The sequence below is a fragment of the Ptychodera flava genome, chromosome 17 (genome assembly GCF_041260155.1).
Source record: "Ptychodera flava strain L36383 chromosome 17, AS_Pfla_20210202, whole genome shotgun sequence".
Classification (NCBI taxonomy): domain Eukaryota; kingdom Metazoa; phylum Hemichordata; class Enteropneusta; family Ptychoderidae; genus Ptychodera; species Ptychodera flava.
Window position 1 is genome coordinate 25739907 of NC_091944.1, and position 22924 is coordinate 25762830.

Below are 22924 nucleotides of genomic sequence, written 5' to 3' on the forward strand. Positions count from 1 at the left end.
GCTATGGGATCTCGAAAATTCTTGTATAATAACTTTAAATTAAAGACATACAATCGAACATTTTTATTCCTTTGGGGAGGGGTTTAAAATCGCATAATTTTTGACAATATATTGAATAAAACAGGTATGCTGTAGGCGTGGATTTTTGACATTCTGATGTTGTTTGAGAGTTTGTTAGACATTCGTTTTAATTTGAATGAAATTGTAAATTGCAAATTTGTTTTTTCCAATCCGATGTAGTCTTTGACCGTCGCCATGATCGACGCCAAAGGAATCTAAAGATTTAATTTTGTACAAGCTCTCGTCACTTGAGGTATTTTTACAGAAGTTGAAGTTCATTAAATTATTTTTAAAATACAATTTATTTAAACCCATTTTCATTTCTTTGACGTCATGCTGTATATGACCGGTAGCCGCGAGTCAGTGCTACCTATACGTAAGGTAAACCAGGTGAAGTAAAAAAAATCACGTTTCCGTTGATCTAATGCGTCCCCAAGGCAACAGTTGCTTAGCAAATTGAAACTTTCGGTATCGTGTCCAAATGATATAAAGTATAATGGCAATACTGTTATTTTAACAGATTCATGCAGTGCTCGAACCAAAATACTCACCAGACCTCGAAAGCACTAGATTTCCTCTAAAATGTCCTGGCTACCAGTTTTCTCAGGCCCAGTGATATCGTAGCCTGTTGCCGGAGCTCTGAAATACTTGTATTTCGCTGTGTGAAAACTGATGATGATATCACTACCGGTGTTTTACTTGATGTCATCAATTCGTTCGTTTGATTTGATTTGCGACCGCTTTTGTCGACCAAGGAGAAAAAGATGTGTAGCGTGCCCGCTGTTCACGAACTTATCCGAGCCTCATCGTCAAGTAGACCCCGCGTTGCTGTTGTTCCGCATGACGACGGAAGCTTTGTAATTTATTTACCGAAGTCGATCACATCGACGGAATTCAAGACCCACAACACACCATTCAACCGAAGAATGCGCAATGGTATTATTCTGTGTGTGGTTGCCGTAGGATCAGTGGCAGTGATTTATTATTAGACGCTCGAAAGCTCGGTAACCCGTAATCCTTTGTTTCCCTTTGACGGAGTCTCTTGACGAGTGTGCACGTTACTCGCGGGCAGACTTCGCTTACTCCACATATCAATATCTAAACTCATCAGGCTAATTTACGCTGAGGCACTTGTTTTCAGCTGCCTCAACGACCCGAAGAGGCGGAAACTTGTGCCCGAATTCGATATTAGGAGATATCGCCTCCACCAGAGTGTATTTCTTTAGTTTCGCAGGCTGGTTGTCTCGGACGTTAAGTGGCCATTCACACGCATAACAATGAGGTCATGCTCACGGACCTGAGTTTATGATTTTTCGAAGTGTTGCCATGCAAATTGGGCCCTGTTTGTGGCAACCGTTTCTGATGTATACAAAGTCTTTTTTTCAGTATATAAGAACCTCTTTTGTTGTTGAACACGAACTTAAGCCCTGTCGCCATTCGACATTCAGAGCTAATCTCTTTGAAACCTCCCAAAGTCAAATTTAAGTAAGATTTTATATTGATTGTGCCGAATGTTATAAAGGACTCACCTGCTGGCGGACTGTGTATTCACTGGAAGGGTTTACTGATCTTTCATTGAATGTTGGAGTAACCCTACCCCTTGTACCGATACCGATCTCTTTCCCACAATACGGATCTCAGTCCTGGGTCCTGGTAGCTCGATCTGTTTACACCAAGTTTCCAACCGAACGAATAACAAGCGCGATCTCTGTATCGCCAACTATACACCAGAGAGTCCCGTCGTAACCTCTTGTTCAACAAGTAATTAATTCGATACCGCCCGTGGAAAATCGATTTTATCGGCATGGCGAAAACAAGCATCGGTATAACTGCTATTGTGACGTTTGTTATTGGCGCCAGTTTTGACGTTTTACTCTCGAATGTTGAAGCAAACATCCTTGTCTCGCAACTGGCGTTCGTATTGTAATTTTGTCCTTTTAATATTGATGTCTCCGATGAAATGAAGGACACTGTGGTTTTAAGGAACCATAATTTTTAGAGACAAAACTACGAGTGTTGCTTCATAGAGGTCGATCGCTAACATTTACGACGGCACATGACGTCACCGAGTGTTGATAGGTATTGTTTCTTGTTTACGGTTATCACATTGCAGTTTCCATGTTTAGCCCACATTGGATTCGAGAATATGGGGAAACAAATAAGAGGGAGCACATAGTTGTCCTTCCAATGTGTACGAAAAACGTGAGTTGATGGCTAACGTCCTATATTTAATGCCATCGATTTGTTTTGTTTACCTGACCCCGGTTCAGTGATTAACTGATATATGACAGGATCTTAAGATGTTTATTTCTTAATTAGCGATTTAATTATATTCGTTACAGCTGTAATTGGCACGCCTTACGGTTCGTGACACTCTCTGATGCTTTCCGATTCAAAGGACAACAACTAACATGCTTGCGCAATGAATAAGAAATACGCCGCTATCGCACGGATAGCTTCAATGTCTCCCGGCAACAATCTATGGTGAAGACCAGATCGTTTTGACTTGCGTCCACGCGCACTACGTATGAGAGTAAGCAAGGATTTTGCTCTTCATCGTGTAAACAATGCGTTTGTGACTGAGCAATCATTCAAAGTTTTCAAGTCTTTCAACCTGACTCAAGTTCGAAGATGACCGCAACACTGTAAGATTAAATGAATTAGTGTGTGTTGAGTATAATGAGGTTATTACGAAAATACAGCAAAGGATGCACAAGGATGCGCAGATACAGCCGCAGGGGATGGGGCGCCTTGAAACCGTACGTGTTAAGGAACGCCCGTTCTGTACGGCTTTTTTAGCGCACGCAAAATTCTATTGTTCTCGGTGGTAATTGTATAATAAGTATGTATGTATGTATGTATGTATGTATGTATGTATGTATGTATGTATGTATGTATGTATGTATGTATGTATGTATGTATGTATGCATGCATGTATGTATGTATGTATGTATGTATGTATGTATGTATGTATGTATGTATGTATGTATGTATGTATGTATGTATGTATGTATGATGTATATACGTGCGTGCGTGCGTATGTACGTATGTATGCATGCATGCATGTATCATACGCATGCATGTGTCTGATGCCGTACATGATTCTCCGGCAAAGTCAACACCACAAAGATTTCTCAATTTTAAAGTTGGGGCTTGTGTGTGTGAATTACCACCAGGAGTAATGCTGCTCGTGCTCATGAGATCATTATTTCTATCTGCTCCACAGAATGTAACCTTACCTGCTTTAGGATTGCAACTGAATGGTTCAAGTTAGAGTGCGATAAGAATTCTCTTTTTCTATACTTAGATTATGATATTACGATATTTTCAATCAATAAAGAGAGTCGATATTAGATTTGTTGGACTTCTTTTGACCATGAAGCGTACAAGAACAACTGGAAAATGTCTTTATTAATTCATCACAGAGATGGATCCATGAATGGGTTAATGAAGTTTAGATGCCAGCATTAAATGCATCATTATGACACTAACCTTTCAATTTATTTTGCTTCCTTTGTTGTAAAGCGGCCGCTAAATCATATCGGATAAATGCACGAAATAGTTTTGCAGATGATCTCTTATTCTTGGTCAAAGATGTGAGCAATCCTTAGACTAAGAAGAGAATTAAGCAGAAGTATTACTGGAAATATTTATGTTTATTACGTTCGATGTGAAGGGAATCGCACAAGGCCAAAAAGGACGATAATTATTTAAGCCGTTGATGTCCAACGTCATTAACTGGAACATCCGCTACAAAACCCACTCTACATGATAATGATGAAGTTGTAGAATTATATGAGATTTGAGAGTTAAAATTTCGAAAAAAGATGTACGTTTTGAAATAAGATATTAATAAAAGTGATGCTGAAGATGACCTGGTGACGACAATGTAAAGAAATATAAAGGAAACGTGTACTAATTTTTCCACGATTCCAAGTTGCAAGGTCGGGCCATTTAATAAGCGAAAGTTTACAGATAAACCAGGACAAGGTATATTATATTGGTGCAGCCCTATTTGGAAGAAAAGTGTGTCAAATTTACCTCCCTGAACCTGCATAAATGTCTCACGATGCTGAAAAGTCATACGTATATTGTGTGTAACGTGTGGAAGTGGGAATTACTGTCCACAGCACGACTTGTCAGAGTTTTTAATTACACATGAAGACGTTAAAGCCACAATAGCTGCGAATGAAGTAAACCGATCTCAAAATATCCCCAAGTTTCCAAAAGCTGCTTTATCAACCACGAGCACAAAATGCTATTGCGGTTTATAATTATTTTAAAAAGCTTATAGAAGAGCACACTGGCAATAAATACAAATATATTTCGGGCCCTACAAAATATAAGAACTGAGAAAGATTCTCAGATTCATCAAAAACTTTGCAAATCAAACCTTTACCATTGTTCAAATACAAGCTAAGCATTACGCAAAGGCTTGAAATTTATTCCACTCCGAAGTGCCTCTTCAGAAAAATTCTCGTACGAAATATTAACAAATTTATTCGCATCATAAAATTGTACAATATCATGAGATACAAACACAATCAGACATCCTTTTTAAGATAAGTCCATGTTGGACACTACAGCCGAAAACCCGAAATTATAACACTATCTCGAAGCAGCTTAGGTCGATAGTAAAAATTCCATTCGCAACCTACATCTTAAACAACATGGCTCGAGCAGAAAAGACTGCTCTGAACAATCTCTCCAGAAATAAAGAAATCAGAATAAAGCCAATACCGGCATAGTCGAAATAGAAAGCAGTAGACGGCAATGGAAGACTTATCTTGGCATTTCCTCTTTTGGACAAAAAGTGTACGTTTTTGAACTTGTTTGTTGACACCGATTCAGCGACGCTGATGCCAAAGAGCGACCAAGGCAACTGATGAAACTCGGTAATTTTATCTTTACTCTCCCGAGTTCGAACCTAACTGTAGTGTATAGTACGTATCAATAGGCTTTTAGTGTTGACCTGCCGAATTTTCGTTGTTTATTACTGTACAATTACAGTAGTAGTTGTTTGTGGTTTGATGCACGGCGAAGACCGATGTCAGAGTAAGCATTGGGAATATTGGATCGATCTGATCTGATGTCATCAGCTGCTAATTTTGTACATTCTTGGCGTTCTTCTTTTCCAAGGCAATGGTAAGACGTATATGTACCATCTTATGTTATATTATATAATTCTTTAAGACCCTTGGCGATTGTATACAACATAATAATTATATAATTCCTTAACTTGTAATAATAATTATATAAGAATTATATAGAAATAATAACGCGAATAATAATAGGTTCAATTTCCGTGAAAATTTCACCATTAGGGTATTTTTGGTCGAAAAGACCAAATATGATATCGATTTCACTGCCCCATGTTTCCATGGTAACCATTTTAGGGGTTGAAAATTTCAATTTTTCTAATATCCCATGAAAAGTTACTTTGATTGATATGAAAATTATCTAGTGGGGGAGTTCGGGTCAGAGAACACAAAAACCAGACTTATTTTAATGTTTCAAGTTGCCATGGTAACTATTTTGGCATTGAAATGTTACTTTGTCCCTAATTCCTATTAAAAATGTACTCGGACATAAATCCCGGTATTTTGGGAATAACCTCATTATATTATACACCTTTTTAAATCCAACTTTACCTCAAAAATCAAAGTTAAAGCTTTTTGGGGGATGCCCGTCCCGCACTGCACTGAGCGATCGCGAGCAAACTGAGAACGCGTTAGGCCTAAGCGCGTCCGCTAAGCACACAGAACGAAATTTCAAACCCGCGCAGCGCAGTGTACGTGTTAGAAATTGTAGGTCGGCAGCATAATTTCACCCGAATTCACAGGCTTTTGATTCACCACTACTAACTTTGTGAAGTACCAAATGTTTAGAAGTATTGCCCCGCATTGACGTAATGGTGTTTTGAGGTCAAAGGTCAAATAGCGTCCAATAACACCTAAAGTTATTGTACTCCGCGTCAAAGTTATTGGACTTTGCCTCCTCTGATACCGAAATTTACTGTACGAAGAAAACTCCATAGATTGCAGACGCAGGTGTATAACAATAAAAATAATGTGTATAGTGGCCATTCTGGTCAAAATTATGTTTTCCGTTAATTTTAGTGTATTAGAATTAATTTTATATAAACCAGAAATAATTTTTCAAGCATTTTTAATTTTGTTTCATGCAGTCATCTCAAATAAGTGTTATATAGTATATTACTAACTTATTATGCATTCATCGAATCAAGTTTATGCCTTCAAATTAATTTCATGTGATAAAATTAATTCTAATAGTATCTCAAATTAATTCAATGAACCCAATACCCCTTAGTACCCAAAGTACCATTATTTGTCACAAGCAGTAACAGTAGCACAGTTTTTTTTATTTAACACATGATTCACTGGTCCTTATTTATTTTATGAATTTACAATTAATGATTTCTTTGCCTCATTCCAGGAAGAATAATGAAGACAAATTATTTCTGATTACTAAAATTATGACCATGTAGTGGTGCATTAGTGTGACCTGGCGTGACCCCATACACTCTATGATTAGCTAGATCCCTTTCCATGGTAGCAACGGCTAAATTTGAACATGGTGCCTGTATACCTTTGAACATTTTTTTTAAATCCAGCAGGCCAAGACAAGGGGGAAATACTACAAGATAAATGATTCACGTTTAATACTGTCCTACTTGACATAGTATAGGGCCCTCACTTGTGCGAACGTCGTAGGAAACACTTATTGCAACAATTTACCCTAAACATAAAGAATCGGCTGTCAATTAAACTGCGGTTGCTAACCAACCGGGGGTAAACAGTGAGACTAAACGTGCCCAGAAATACGAACGCAATATCGTTTTGGCGTGTGCCAACTAACTCACCATTAAAACATGTAAAACCGCAAAGATTAGTAGTTTTGGCGTGTGCCGGCTAATCGGCTGACAAAAAACAGAAAACCGCAAAAAGTGATAAAGAAATGTAAATAGCTATGGAATATTTTCTATAAAAATCTCTACATATGTATATCAACCTGGGGAATAAGATTTTGACCTGTGGCTGTAGCACAATGCTCAATGGAATAGCCAGTATTATTGTAAAAGGCGATAGTCATATCAAACTATTGACATGCGACAAAAATAATCAATCTTTCCACCTTTCCGCTTGGTGAAAAACGCATTTATTGATTCGCCAAAGGCCTGTGGATTCGCTTATTTTTGCACAAGTGCTACATGGACATAGGAAAAAGTTCGACTCACCCTCTGGATTGTTGAGAATATAACTGACTGTTTAAGTGAATCCACCGTGATGAGAGTTCTCGAATCCAAAACTAGCCGTGCTCAAATATAAATGTCTTCTCATTAAATTACGTTATTGTATACAAGAGTTAGCATTCCAAAGTCTGTCACCCTGTTTTTTACGAAGTTTGGAGAAGGACGGCATTTCCATCTGAATGATTGAACGACGTGAAACACAAAATTCCATCGCATATGTTCCGGCAATGTAGTATGTACAGTAGAAATACGCTGCAGTTACGTAAGCTTATAAATAAGCTTATACTCCACAAAATGGCCACAGGCGGCTTGAACTTTCTAAAAGGATTTCCTAAACGTCCTACTTGGTACCTTAACACTCACATGTGATATCCTGAAAAGTATTCTCTGCAGTAATTCCAGTTTCTGTCAACATTCAACTGTTCAACGACACGATAGCACGAGCTTTACTGACACGCGCACATAGACTCAATTGCGCATGCTCTCTGAAGGGCGTGCGCGTGAATTGCGCGTGTTCCAACAGTGAAGAACGCAATCGCAGGGTCTCTGCCAAGACTACTCTGGCAGGCGAAACATGCGAGATGCAAAAAAATGTTTATTCTGCAATGCCAATATACGCTTACGAGGTTCGGTGGTCGCAGAAAAGAAATTTCATCTGCACAGAGAGAGAGAGAGAGAGAGAGAGAGAGAGAGAGAGAGAGAGAGAGAGAGAGAGAGAGAGAGAGAGAGAGAGAGATTGTTGATCTATGTTGGAAATCTTTTTCATAGTCGTGAGTTTTGATGGAAGAAAATTAAACTAAAAACAAAATTAAATTGAACTGATTGAACGTGTATCCATAAAGTTCGCACAAAAGTAAAAAAGTCTAGGCCTGCTGGTATCGCTTAAACTGCTGCTTAATGTCACTTTTCTGACAAGCATTACCCCTTGGGTTAATGATATCCCCGTCTCTCCGAACAGTAAGCTTATGATGCATAATTCTGCGCTGCACATACAACAATTGGAAGTCACACGATTGACAAAATTAAAATAAACAACACCTCTTTTTCAGAATTCCAACACAGCTTCAATGAACTGTTATTAGATTTCTATATAATACTTATAGCCCCTAAACTTGTAAAATAATAATAATAATAATAATAATAATAATAATAATAATAATAATCACAATATATCAAATGGGACATATCTCAAGCTGAAAAAGGACTCAAACATGTCCTGTAAAGTAAAAGACACTCCAATATGTCACAGTAAACAGCAAAAAGGCTATGATAAAAGCGACCCTAGCGATTTTGTCAATTTTTTGGCTGAGAAGACACAGGTCGTTTTGGAAGTTCTTTCTTCCTGTGTTAGTATCCAATGTTTGTAAGCTATGTACTTCGCTTGGTTTCATTGATTCGGACGATGGCTCAATCGTTACTGCGCCGTGTCTTCTGACGCATCCCTTTGTTTGAATCGCTGTTAGTTCTGTCGTCGTGTTCACTGGACCCATGTCGAAATGTCCATTCTCGTAACCCTATCAGAAATCGAGGACAAATCTAATGATTTCATTTTGACGACGAGTAGCAAACGACATCCAACACAAAGCTCTGACGAGATTTATGAAGATCCCTTAAATTCGTTTTTAACAGGAATCATCGTCTCGTGATGTACCCTTGAGTGTTTGTGGTAACACATCCTATTTTACGTCAGCGGAACGAGTCTTATTTGTCAATGTTTACGTAACATTTTTATCATTAACATAAGCATGACAAAAGTATACCTGCGGATGAACATCTGAGACGATAGCATCATGTTTTGAAAAGAAAGATCATACAAGTAGATTTCGGGGGAAAAAAACTAAAGTATCTGATTTGCAATAAATCAAATCTGTCGATGTAACCGAAAGGGGTCTTGCTTCACTCACGCTAAAGAAAAAAAACGATGTTTTCTCAAGAAATGCTTTATACCTCCTTATTTTGCTGTTGCCACCGACTCGGCTGTAACTCGTTACGTTTGCGATCACCTTCTAAATAGAAGTAATATATGACAGCGAATTCCACGAGCATCAGAAATCCTAAAGTCTCGCAGAAAGCGAACCAGTAATCAATACACTGCAGAATAAAAATGAATGATAAGGGTAAGTCATTAATGTTGATCATTTTGCTGACTATATATATATATATATATATATATATATATATATATATATATATATATATATATATATATATATATATATATATATATATATATATTTTTTTATTATTTTTTTTTTCACTGCTTTGATTTCAATAAGAACAGTCGGGAAGTTAGCGAGCCGTGTGAATGATGTACTAACCGGTTTTACTGGTTACCCGGTCCGGTGAAGCCCTTCAACTATTTCGACGTAAGGCACGAAGGGTAAGACTAAGGGTATTACTACGTCTAACGCTAGATATAAAATATCCATGCGCGCACTGCTGTATTGACTTTCGTTTTAATCTGTTTGATGCTAGTCGATAATGGTAAAATTGTTTGAGAATGCCCTGTAACTACACGTCATATAGCGTTGACAGTGAAGAAGCATGTAATAAAAATATTATTGCCTGGATACATCGGTTTATGTGCCCTCGCAGCAGGAGACAATTTGCTCTCCTGACGTCGGGCAAATTGTCACCTGCTGTCGGACACATAAACACATGTATTCAGGCAAAAGTATATTATTTTACTGTTTCTCGAATTGGACTAACACACATATATATGTCAACCTTTATATATATATATATATATATAGAAACACAATTTGTCATAAGGATATTATGAGTTAGTTAGTATGATATGTAAATTATATTACCATGACATAAGCTACTTTTGGCATTTCTGACTTCACCATTGTGCTCTTTGTTACCAATGTAAGCATACATGTGATTCCAAGCGTGACCCTTGCTGGCGAGGAAGTCGGCGGGATCCACAGGGCTAACCAGGCGATGATTACAAAGGCACCAGTTGGTATGTATGCATTAAGAAAATAATAGGACAACTGCCGTTGGAGGTGAAATGAGACCAGCACATAGCTGAAGTTTCCTGAAATGATACATGTACCAATAAGTGCAAAAATATATTTTAACTGAGTACACGAAGGGAAAATCTGTCCGACAAAACAAGAATCCAGATCAGCATATTTAATAAATTGCTGCTACTGTCCACAAATGATGATTTCCTAAAAATGTAACTTTAAAGTTTTTAACTGCTTCTTAAGTATTTTGTTCAGTGCAGGTTCAGTTTCAGAATTTTCAAACCATCGCTATTGATGGTATTGTTTATCATCAATAACAAAACAATTGTTAGGTGGACTGGCAAACCGGGCGTCTTCTCCTTATTTGCATGAGTTATATCCCCTTCACAACTATGGAACGGGGCATCTGGTTTTTACATATTAATGGCAATGAAATGTTGCTATTTAGAGTTTCGGGTGTAAAAAGTTTGTCAGCCCTGCCTATGATGATTTAAGTCGACCTTGTTGACGAATATGAAAACCATTGCCATTACTATCGTACATATTACAATATAAAACGTTGATTTCACTACCAACTGTTGTGTCAGTTTTTGCCAGCTGAACTGCCTCCCCCATGTTCAAAAACTCACCAACTTCTGTGAATTCATAAATTCCTGTATCCCCGTGGACCTTTTCTAAGTAAAACTGCGACAGTTCTAGTGTAGGGTCAAGAACGATGGCATCAGTGGTGTCATTCCCAACGAGTTCTAAATAACAGTCGTTCACATCGTACGCATCTACAGTGAATTAACCAAAAAGAAACCAAATTTACGACAATTATCACTTCGCCAAAGTATTGCCTATAAATGGCCTGGTATGTTTAAAATTTGCACGATGATTGCAAGGTTGTCAGGAAAACAACGCCCTCTATATTTCAGTTTCAGAAATTCATGCACATGTGATCAAGGTAGCCTTTCAACCTTTAATACCAACGAACTTTAAAGTGTTCAGACAAATGCAGCATGTGGTACCCAAGCCTTGTTTAGCCTGGCTAAGGTAAAATAGGCAGTTATAACCACCGGAAACCGCACACACATTATGTCTTTCCGCGGTTTTATTAAGAGTTGTGTTAACCTGTAAGAGTCGTAAAATTGTTGGCAAATATTCCTAGCAATATGTAACACAGAAACAAAATGAAATGATCTGTTAGCCTCGTATTATGGCGGAAGGAATAGAAATACATATACAGTGGGAAAGCAAAACTTGGCTATTGATTAAATAGTCTCTCTGTGAAATAACAATCAATGATACATACACGACATTATATTTAAGGCACAGTCCTGATCATCGAACGGAAACTTTCGTAAGTCCATGTTACACGTGGCCCTGACGGTAATTCTGTTGGAGGAAAAAGGAGACATTGGTATTGAGACGTCTTCTTGTGTGTATTCATAAGAAGAAATATTTCAAGATTAGTAAAAAAGTTAGTCATTAGTAAAAAAGTGAAATCGTTTCTCATGAACAACATTCAGATGATAATCATAGACTTAATTGCCCGATTTTATTGGTACTATTCGATTTTGTTCACAATGTATTCTTCAAACGTAAATATTTTGTTTAAATTTTTATTGATAATATAATCCTTTCAGAACCTTTCAAAGTACACAGCTGATCACCTTGACGAAAACTCAAAATTGCGCTTTGAACGAATACCTTTATGCCATATTTGACACAGCACAGACTGACAGACACAGACTGACAGACACAGACACGTAGACACAGACACAGACACACACCCACAGACATATATATATATATATATATCTATATATATATATATATATATATGATATATATATATATATGATATATATATATATATATATATATATATATATATATATATATATATATTATATATATATATGATAAATGTTAATATCAACTATATCTCCTGTCTTACTTGATCGTATAGTAGACGAACCCATCTGAATTGATATACATCAATTCGTTCGGTTTTGGAGTCTTGTGGAAGGTTTCCTCCTCGCAGGAGTTCATGATGGACAAATCAGGAACCCAAAAATTGTTTCTAATGATTGACCCGTCCAGCACTACGCGTTTGGTCGAGTTGTGTTGAAGCCTAGGATCACGCCAGTGCTCCCGTAGAATCATCGATGTCGTGAAACTCTGGGTAAGTAAACAATACAACATCACAGAAGGGCATGAACAATTTCCATATATGGAAGACCTTCAAAGAAAACGAAAGTCCTTCAATTTTGTAAAAGGCCTACCTATCGTATAGTTCACATGTACACAATAAGCATTTAGTTGAGTAGTAAGTTAAACTGTATGCATTCGCGATGAGTAAATTTAGCTTTTAATTTCGCAGCAGTAATTTTTCAAAAATATCAAATTAAGGAAAGTTTTTGCATGATTTGTAGTGAATTCTTTATGTTGTCAATTGTAGTTGAATTGCAAATTATCGCAAGGACAATTTCAAAATATTGTGGGAAACTTTTAAACATTGTCGGCCTAACCTTGCTCTAAAAGTACTTTGGTAGCAAAAAGCAATTGGAAAGTCTGTTCAAACATTGTAGGAGCTTTGAATGATAAAGGAGTTGCTTGTAAGAATCATAGGGTAAAGAATAAAAAAAATGGAAAACGATCGTGTTGGAAATGAACTATGCTCAACCTATATCGATTAGCAGAAAATTGCAATTTATCCTGTACATAAAAAAAAACGTATAAATTCCAGCAGAATATTGATATTTCAAGGAAGAGGGGAAATTCTTCCAAGTAAGGCGAAAGTTGCACGACAGTTAACCCTTTGAGTGACAAAGTCAATTTTTGTCCCCTTCGTAAAATACAACACAGACAACACTGGGCAAAATGCTTGGTGTACAACAATATATACACATTCACTGAGTCTGTGCATTTGTCAAATGCGTTAAGTATACACGTACGTATACTAACAAAATGCACAAGCACAGTGTACACTTGATGTGCGAAGATCTGCATTACGTATGACCTTGTTCTGCATAGATTTACGCTATGTAGATCAACGTATTGAAATTTTCCATATACAAAGGTATACGTAAAGTACACCACTAATTTTGTGTTCCATATACGTATATATACGTACATATACTGAACGTATATCAAGCATTTTGCAAAGTGCAATTTTTGGATCCAGACAATTTTATTTAAGATTTTTCCCGAAAGTTTGATGAAAACTGTACTCAGTGAAAAGTGATATCCATCTGGTCCAAAAATTATCAAAATTTACAGAAAGATTTATAAAACAATAAGTAGAAAGTGCTCTAAAATTTGGATGTGAAAAATTACAGCGCTCAAACAGGTCTGAATATTTGATACCTTAAGTAGCAAAAACAAAGAAGACGTGCCGAACCAAAAAAATAAAATAAATCAAACTAACATTTAACATTATCGGTATAATTTAGTTTAAGAAATGCTCGTCAGCAGGAAATTTTGACATGCGAAATATTGTTAATGAACATATTCCATAAGAATAACTTGAAATAAAGAATTTTTGTAAAACAACCAAAAAATGGATCAGAATGATTATGATGATGATGATGATGATGATGATGATGATGATGATGATGATTGTTGTTGTTGTTATTTTTGTTAGTGGCAACAGAAGAATGGAAACAAGTTGGAGTTGAGATGTAAAAGACCTTGTCAATTATCGTGATATAACTTTTAACTTAAGTAATTTAATTGCTCATTCAAATAATTACAAAACAAATAAAGAGAAATTGTCAAGAAAAAATAAATTCCTTTGAAAGGTTTAAGAAGCAACAGAAGATGTCAAACACTCCTTTTATTTCAAAAACTATAGTTACAGTTAGAAGATAATTAAACAGGTCAACAGATATGAATTTGGATAATAGGAAATACTGAATAAACTGGTCAACACTGATACAAATAGCAAATACTGACAGTTAGAGATGATGTTATAGTTATAGCGTTGTCACGAAAGTAAACATTAGTGACATCTAAAGTAATTACTTTGAACTCAACGAACAAGTCAAGCGACGATGTGTCGGTAGACCTCTGCTTATTCATCAACGAATTTCATAGGAATGCTGTAGGAATCTAATGAAGGTATCAAGATATACGATTAGTTGATCCAAGGTCTTTCCTCGTCAGATTATGTTGCATTGATTGGAAGTCATCATGATGTGTAAATCATGTAAACGCGAATATTAATATATTTATAACAATATTAAGAAAATGTATAATTTATAATTATAAGAATTAGAAACTCGCATGATAAGATTATGGAATGGAAAGAATTGATTTTGCGTCGACATAAACAAATTTATATTTTATTTACAAGCGATTATTACAAAATCTTTAGAACAAAGATATTTTACTAAGATTTACAGTGAAAGAAACGAAACTTGCAGCATAGTGTAAATCATTCATAAATCACCATGATAAGTTCAATTCCTCTGTAAATGGTGATTAACAACAATAATTTTGCCGTCGATTGTTTATGAAAGCAACATGTGTGTGGCGCTTGACGAAATAACGATGAGATCAATACCCATTCAGAAATGTCTTTTCAAGCAAAATAATAATGTTCCTTAGCCTATACTATTTTGGGGTTAAGGTTATCGGATATCCTAGAAATCGAGCATAAATGACTTTATATATTACTGGAATGCATAACAATTTTGCGAGCATTGTTTTACGTGAGCTCAATGATACGATCGCATTTCATCTTCATTCTGGGACTGTGCACTTTGTGGTCAATATACATTTAGAAATAAAATATGTCGTCTAGTTAAACTATTCCACAAGATAAAACGAATTTCATAAGTTTTTTGCAAGCAAAAACGCGCCCTCCACGATAGAGATGATATCATAATTCAATTGTGTACATTTTTACTTTCTATGTTTTAATTATAACATTTGTCTTATTTATTGTAATCCCTTTTATCTAGTCCATGTTTTAATTGCTGCAATGGTATAGAGAAGAGATGAAAAGGCAACTTTATGAGGTGATTATGTAAAACTGCTGAATCAAAGAATAAACTCCGATTAAGCTTTGCCTCCTTTATAGCTTTGAAGATTGTATTTGTAAAAAGCAGGTTATTCTGTTTATCAAGAACACGCATCACTGATCTGTCAATAATTTCGACATAACATGTGGTAGGATTTAGATAAAAACTGGGCTTAAACTCTTACCATGTCAACTTCTGATATTTCACGAATGGTCAATAAATACATGCCAAGTTTCACATTGACCGGGGGCCCTATGGTAAATAGAAACATAGTTGATAATCAATTCTTAGCAAGATGTCTCCAATTACTGTTTTTTGAAACATTGAGAGACCAATGAAATCTAAGCTACATAGTAAACAATCGCAGTCATGATGGAAGAGAGGTAAACACACAGACTGCCCAGATCTTCCATCTTATAAATAACGTATGATGTTGCAACATCTGATATGCTCATAATGCAACTTGGCAGCTTCATAGAGGAGTGTTGATTAAAAACAAACATAAGGTGTACAGTACAGGAACAGTCATGCCATATAAATGGTAATGAAACGGGCTGACGTGCCATCATTCTGACATCGAGCGGTACTGTCTAAAAACTTGCTGTAAGAGGTTACAAAAGTCTTGGATTTTGCAATGTCTTCTGTGTATGCCTAGCAATGCTTTGTTACAGAGGTTTTTGTTCGAGTACGACTGCTATATGCTATACGTTGACTGTGCTATAGCTACTCGTAAAACTGGTGCTGTACATGTGATAATCGAGGGCGCCCACATTAATCTGCTCTCTATGCTATTTTGAGATATCGTGAACGTAAACAACTTGGCTGATATTCGTTATCTTTGTATATGAGCTATGCCGTATCCTGTGCTTTAAAATCAGACGAATTGCTGAGGTCAGTGGCTATGACAAGTGAAGCTTGTGCAACTCTCGTGTTTGAAAGCATAAAGGGCGGGGCGATAGGCATGGAAGGAGAAAAGAGCTCTAAAACTGTCACTACTTTAAGATATAGATTGTTATTCTCGACAATATAATAAGTACAATCACTGACGCATGGCTGCTTATCTTTATTTTGCGTCATTTAAAAAAATTGTCGGCAACTCAAGACACTTATATATTCTAAAATGAAGAAAAGTTAATAACTGAGTATTCTAAATAAGGTGAGAAGTTTCGTGCGACCGACCCCCCAACAATGCACTAGGTTCCAATAAAAGGCAAACATGTACCTAAACACTGTCACACATTACACTGAACAGCAGCAGAATTTCAGCCTGCTGGTTTCTATCAGGGTGTGAACCCCTCCATCTATGTACTTCACACAATATAGAATAATAGTTTTCCGAGAAGACGGCACATCTTCCAAAAGTCATCCTAAGGACGGGAAGATAAGTTCCGACACCAGGTGATTCATAGAGATGTACAGCTTTGGACAGATATTGGTACAGATAAATAGTAAACTATTTATTCTAAAATATACAGATAAAAAGACAGACAGAAAGATAGATAGATAGATAGATAGATAGAGATAGATAGATAGATAGATAGATAGATAGACAGACAGACAGACAGACAGACAGACAGACAGACAGACAGATAGATAGATAGATAGATAGATAGATAGATAGATAGATAGATAGATAGATAGATAGATAGATAGATAGATAGATAGATAAATAGATAGATCGATCCATTAATCCATCCATCCATCCATCCATCCATCCATCCATACATACATACATATATACTTAGGAACTGCACTTTCATCACTACCTATGGTGTTGCTAATAGTATCTCTTATTATGATGAGCACTGTGATTCACCGTCGTGGTTGTCGTATTATGATGATTTACTACTTACTTACCGTTATTGAAAGGCCGAACTCCATGGTCAGAATTCTTAATCAAGTCTAAAATTAGCTTCTGGTCTCCATTCACAATGTCACTTATGTTGTCAGAACTGAAGAGCGTAAATAAATTTTCAGTGTCAACTGCATAGGTTCAATATATGGTTATTGAGATTTAGATAACAGAACGGAAAAAGGTAAAAAAGGGGACTAAAATGGTAAAAATGGATGCAAAAATTACTTATTTGCGTATGTATAATTGCTCTCAGAACATTTTGTAAGGGATAGTGCGAATATAAGACCACAAAGCGCAATGCCCTAAGTCTGATTCCGCCAATCCCCCACACTGTTCTATTTATCGGGTAAATCTAAATATGACACAATGAGATAATCACACAAATTACTGGTAATTGGATGCTTTTTTTTTTGTGAATATGATATAAAAATAAATCAACGTAAATAAAATACAAGGTCTTTCTGTCGAACATTTATGTAATAGCTACTATCATGTCGCAGATGGTATGCTATATATAGGTGACATATTTTGTTTTGTTCTCAGATATCACAGTATGGAACACTGGTAGTGTTAGTTTGCAACATTTTATACCGTGTTACAACTGACAAGGGTGCACTTCGCTCCATGATGGCTGACAGTGATCACAGCATTGATTTTGTCAAGTACATGTAATAAGCTTGTCCATTTTCACATCCCCTTTTAAGTTTTTAGGAGCTATATTTGATTTGATTCTGATCATCTTGACTATTGTGTGAATGTACTTTGGATCATCGCAGCGTGTCAGTTTGTCATGTGACATTATATTGAACTTTGACATTGAACTCACTGGTTAATGTCGTCCAGACAATATAGTTAATTTTTTGCCATCCGATGAATCCCGGCGCCAGTGCCGGCAACTGCTATATAAACTGATTCTAGCGTCAAACACACTTCACGACTGAAGGCCCTGTCTACTTATGAAATCATTCAGAATCAATTCTATGCATATAAAGTTTTTTATTTGATGCCGAACAATGATGATAATATTGTGCTTTCTATCGTCCCCTTCAGGTCACTTTCATAAATCTGTTTTGCATTTTAGTTTTTGTGACCAGTTCGCGTTGGCTGTTATAAAACTAGTATAAATTTTAGAATATTTGTCCTTTAGCATTTTAGGATAAATATGTTTGAATCTTAGTGAAAGATGTTACCGTTATTGCTGCTATTATACCTCACATGCTTTGATATGAGGTCAGCGATCAGGGATGCACATTCATTGTGATCGTGTCTGCGCCTGTACATGTATTTTGAAATCGCTCAATAGATAACCCCGGCGCATAAACGTTTTGGAGTCGACTCCATGCCGTAGAGAATTACTCGTACTATAACCATTACACTATACTGTTTATAAATCGTCAACAACGAAGATCTCTACATATATAGAAATGAAAATCAAATATACCATGATATCGCCATATATGTTATAACGGAATCTGGTTTTTTAGCGAATAATTGTCATAAAGAAACGTGCGAACTAAATGTCTACTTTTTCAAGTCAAACTGAAAAAGTGATTTGTCATATTTGTACCCTGTATTTATTCAGTTAGATAGTTAGTTATTCAGTTAGATAGTTAGTTTGTATGATTGTTTGTATGTTTGTTAGTTTGTCTGTTTCTTTGTGTTGTCTTCGTTTGTGTGTTTGCCTGTTTGATTATTTGGGACCTCTTAATAGTTCTAAGGACAGTGAATTTACCATACGTAATGTGCGATGTAAGTATCTAAAGTCTAGCAAGTTATCCGCGAATCGTTGCTGTTCCAAGCCATCGATGATAATTAATTGACACAGTGTTTGCGTAGCCTCGAACCCGATGAATGCATAAAACAATGGCCTTTGGAGTGACATTTATTTTCGAATGGAATTAAATTCAAGGTGAATTTAATCAATTGAGTAAACAAATAAAAATTACAAAAAACAACGCAAAAGAAAACATTTAAATTACGTTGTCGGCTCAAAGCTTGGTCAATTTCATATTACGTACATCAACTAACATCACATTAACCTCTTTTTTGTTAGAAAATTTACTGAGAATGACATGACTGCACGTAAATTACGTACAATCACAGACATCTTTTGGCATATCGCAAGTTTCCAGAACAAACATTGCTTTGATAATTATAATTGACAACAAAAATTGCACATGCGCTATTAATTATCGTACAATAATATATGATGTGATATTGCTTTGCCAACACTTTTCAAAATTATGTTTGGTACCGAAATACGTGACTTATTGATGGTGATTATAACAAAATCTCTCTCTCTCTCTCTCTCTCTCTCTCTCTCTCTCTCTCTCTCTCTCTCTCTCTCGCTCTCGTCTCTTCCGCCTCTCTCTCTCTCTCTCTCTCTTACTCAAAATAAATGAAGTTATATATATATATATATATATATATATATATATATATAATATATATACACACATATATATATATAATATATATATATAATATATATATATATATATATATATATATATATATATATATATATATATATATATACAAATGCTCGGTTATATTCTGGAACAAGTGCGTTTTGAAATTTGACGCCTCGTCTCCTAGAATTCGTGTCTTTTTCTAAAACATTACCCTGATAAGCAAACCGTACCCGGGCGTTTTGTCCGCTGTACAGTGACCGAATAAAGAGTCGCAGAATAGTTATAAACGTTGGTTGAAAATATTTCTTTTGCCATATCTACTAGTATCATATTCCTCAGAGCCTGCTGTTTGGCATTTATGGTAATAGCTCTTTCAGATTAGAATGAAATTAAATAGAATGCATACAAGTAACTAGATACATACCATACAATCCAAACACTGTTGGTAAGCGCAAGCAGATAGAGGAAAGATCTAGGTATGATCATTTCTGTGAAGCTTGTTGCTGAGACACCGGTGTAAAATATTGAACATTCCCAGTAGACGGACTCAGGAAAGTATGTGTATCTTGGTCACTTGCTTGCTCGTCTCTCACTGTTCCAGCAACGTGTTCGTCACCTGCCTGCATAGATGACAAATGAAATATAGAGTGTACTCGTTTCAAAATTGCTATAGTTAAAGATAGGTAGAAACAAAGCTAAGTGCGCCATCAACGGCCTCTAGGGAATTACAATAAGACAAACATGAGTTCAAGTTGGCCTGATGGCGAAGTGTTGGTAAACTCCAAATACAGTTTACGTCGGACACCTGCTTCAAATTTTGTTTGTTTTTGTTTTGTCTATTTTGGGTTTTTTGTTTGTTTGTTTGTTTGTTTGTTTGTTTGTTTGTTTATTGTTAGGGCAGACAAAATGCATGAAACACAGATAGGATTTCTACAGAAAAATCAATCGCCGCTTCAGTGGCGATCGAACCTCTTTATCATACAGTACGCCCATATTCTTCATTGACATTCTCCACATGGAATAATATCATTATATGAATCGATTACCTATCAACGACTAAAATGCAATAGTGCTTAATCTATTTACTTTTGCAGCATGCATTGAGGTCATATTCTTCGCCAGGTAGGTGTTAGTGGTCAGTATGCTGACTGCTACTCAGGACTCTTGCAGACGAATGATTACATTTATCGAAGGAGAACATCAATGCAGGAGGTATCACTTTCTATCACCAGAATATTTTTCTTATCACCTAAAGAACGTTGTAATTCCGAGCTATTTTGAAATTTACTGTAATAGCTATTTGACTCGAAGTTTGTTGGTATGTTGAATTTCCCGTCCTCTACATCCATTTAGCCAAATTGTCCATGTTAGTATATCTCACGGCTAATTTTACGATACTTTCAAATAACGCGGTATGAAAACCAGTATTACCCCGTCTCATAAGAATCACCCTTTCAATGTGACGTCCATAATTTTCGAAAATTTATAATCAAAATACTGAAGCTAGTAGTACCCTGCAAAGTGTGCAAATATTTTCGACATCTTTAACGACATTATACAGCTTCATATTAACACTCGCAGTTAAGCATTCATCTACCTAAGGTGTGAAATTTAATGAGAACGACCCAAACAATGCACTAGGTTCAACGTAAAGGCATATATGTACATTGACACTGTCGCACGTAATTACACTGAACAGCTGCAGAATCTGCTGGTGTCTATCAGGCTGGTAACCTTTTCCTCTGTGTACTTTATACAATATAGAATAATAGTTCTCCGAGAAGACGAAAGACAACCTAAGAGAGAGGAGATAAGTTCCGAAACCAGGTGATTCGAAAACCTCAAGAGATTTATAGCTTCTTTTACATATATTGTATAGCGTAGTCTAATCCACCTTGGCTTTTTTCCAGTGTGACCGCAAATTTCTATTTTTAGTCTATCAAACGCAAAATCCGTGAAGAGAGCCGCGAGGTACCGTTACAAATGAATCGCGTCGCATTATGATCAAGTGTTATACAGAGCGTGAAATCATTTCATGCAAAACGAACCTGCAGATTACAAGGCGATATTGTCGTAAAGTACAGCTACTGTGTTTTAATTAATGCGAACAAAATATCAAGTTGCTTGTACCTTCAATGATTAGTAACACTATAGCCATTCTCTTTCCTTTCTCTTCATATATTCAATAAAATTCATAAATGCTTCAATGCACAAGCAACCTTGAGACCGTAAAGTGGATACCAATCAAACTATTACTAGGGCGCTATATGTAGCTACTGTGGTGCCATACCAGGGACAAGCCTACCAGCGAAGTTTATTGGCAGTCGTACCATCGCAAAACTTAATAATATTTCCCACATTATTCGTGCATAATATAATGAGTCTAGATTCCTATTTCAAAACGTCGGGAGCATGTATGTTGCCGGGTCACCTTGCTTTTAAAACTAGGCCTGCCATATTTATACAATCAAGGCGATAGAGCCATACTACTGCGATTAGCATAGTACATAAGCTTACATGTACTCTCTTTGAATCATAAATTTCAAGCTAAGATAGCGACTGACACGACTGCAGTTGGCACTCTACATTACTCTCTTTTAAAGATAGAAGGTACCTTCGGGACAGGTGTTATTTTGAATTTCATATAGCAAAAACTGTGAAAATCGAAAATGTACTCATTCCCTTGGAGTTAGCACGGGCGTGGCTGCCATTTTGAATTTAAAGCGGAGAGAGAAATTGTGTAACTTGTGTTTCTAGTGCCAAATATTATACGTTCCTTAACCCATGACATTCAATATTGGCTTTTAAAGGAAAATGGTTGAACGTTTCAAAGAGGAAAGCTTGGGCAATTGTTTGATTAAACTTTTCAGTTTCAGGGCGCGCACTAGCAGAAACTCAACGTTAAGAAAAGCGAGCAGCACGCTGGTGGAGTAAGTCCTATCAAGGAATAGGATTACATTATAATAGTAGTTCGCTGTTAGATATTAGTTTATGATGATTTGTAATATATATTATGTTTCAATGACTTAAATGGTTTCGATGTTTGAAGAGGAAAACATATCGTCTGAGTGACAAACACAAATTGTGCAAAACCGATAATTCAGATCACTTCAGTTTTGTTTTCTGTTAAACTTCAGCTATGTTATAGTTTCGAGGTCTGCATTGATAAACCAATTTCATAGGAGTAGCTTAGACTGTACTGACAAAACGTCACAATTTGGATACACGAACATGTAGCTTCCTCTCTAGCTTTTCTATGGAGCTCAACATATTACAGTTATTTTTGTGTTCGTGAGGGATGTTCGTATTAGGTATGCATTTTGTAATTGTTGATA

The 22924-nt window shown here is 36.2% G+C and overlaps 1 protein-coding gene across 1 annotated transcript in view; it reads right to left on the minus strand.

Moving 5' to 3' along the window:
• Positions 1-20253, minus strand: part of LOC139115878 (uncharacterized) — a 36738-nt gene extending 16485 nt beyond the window's left edge. Inside the window, exons 1-7 of the mRNA XM_070678283.1 lie at positions 20014-20253; positions 17178-17272; positions 15505-15572; positions 12251-12474; positions 11603-11685; positions 10938-11084; positions 10147-10376 (exon numbers count right to left, since the gene is read on the minus strand). Coding sequence (XP_070534384.1) covers positions 10147-10376; positions 10938-11084; positions 11603-11685; positions 12251-12474; positions 15505-15572; positions 17178-17272; positions 20014-20075 — 909 coding nt within the window. The 5' untranslated portion in view covers positions 20076-20253. The remainder of the gene's footprint in view (positions 1-10146; positions 10377-10937; positions 11085-11602; positions 11686-12250; positions 12475-15504; positions 15573-17177; positions 17273-20013) is intronic.
• Positions 20254-22924: the final 2671 nt, after the last annotated feature.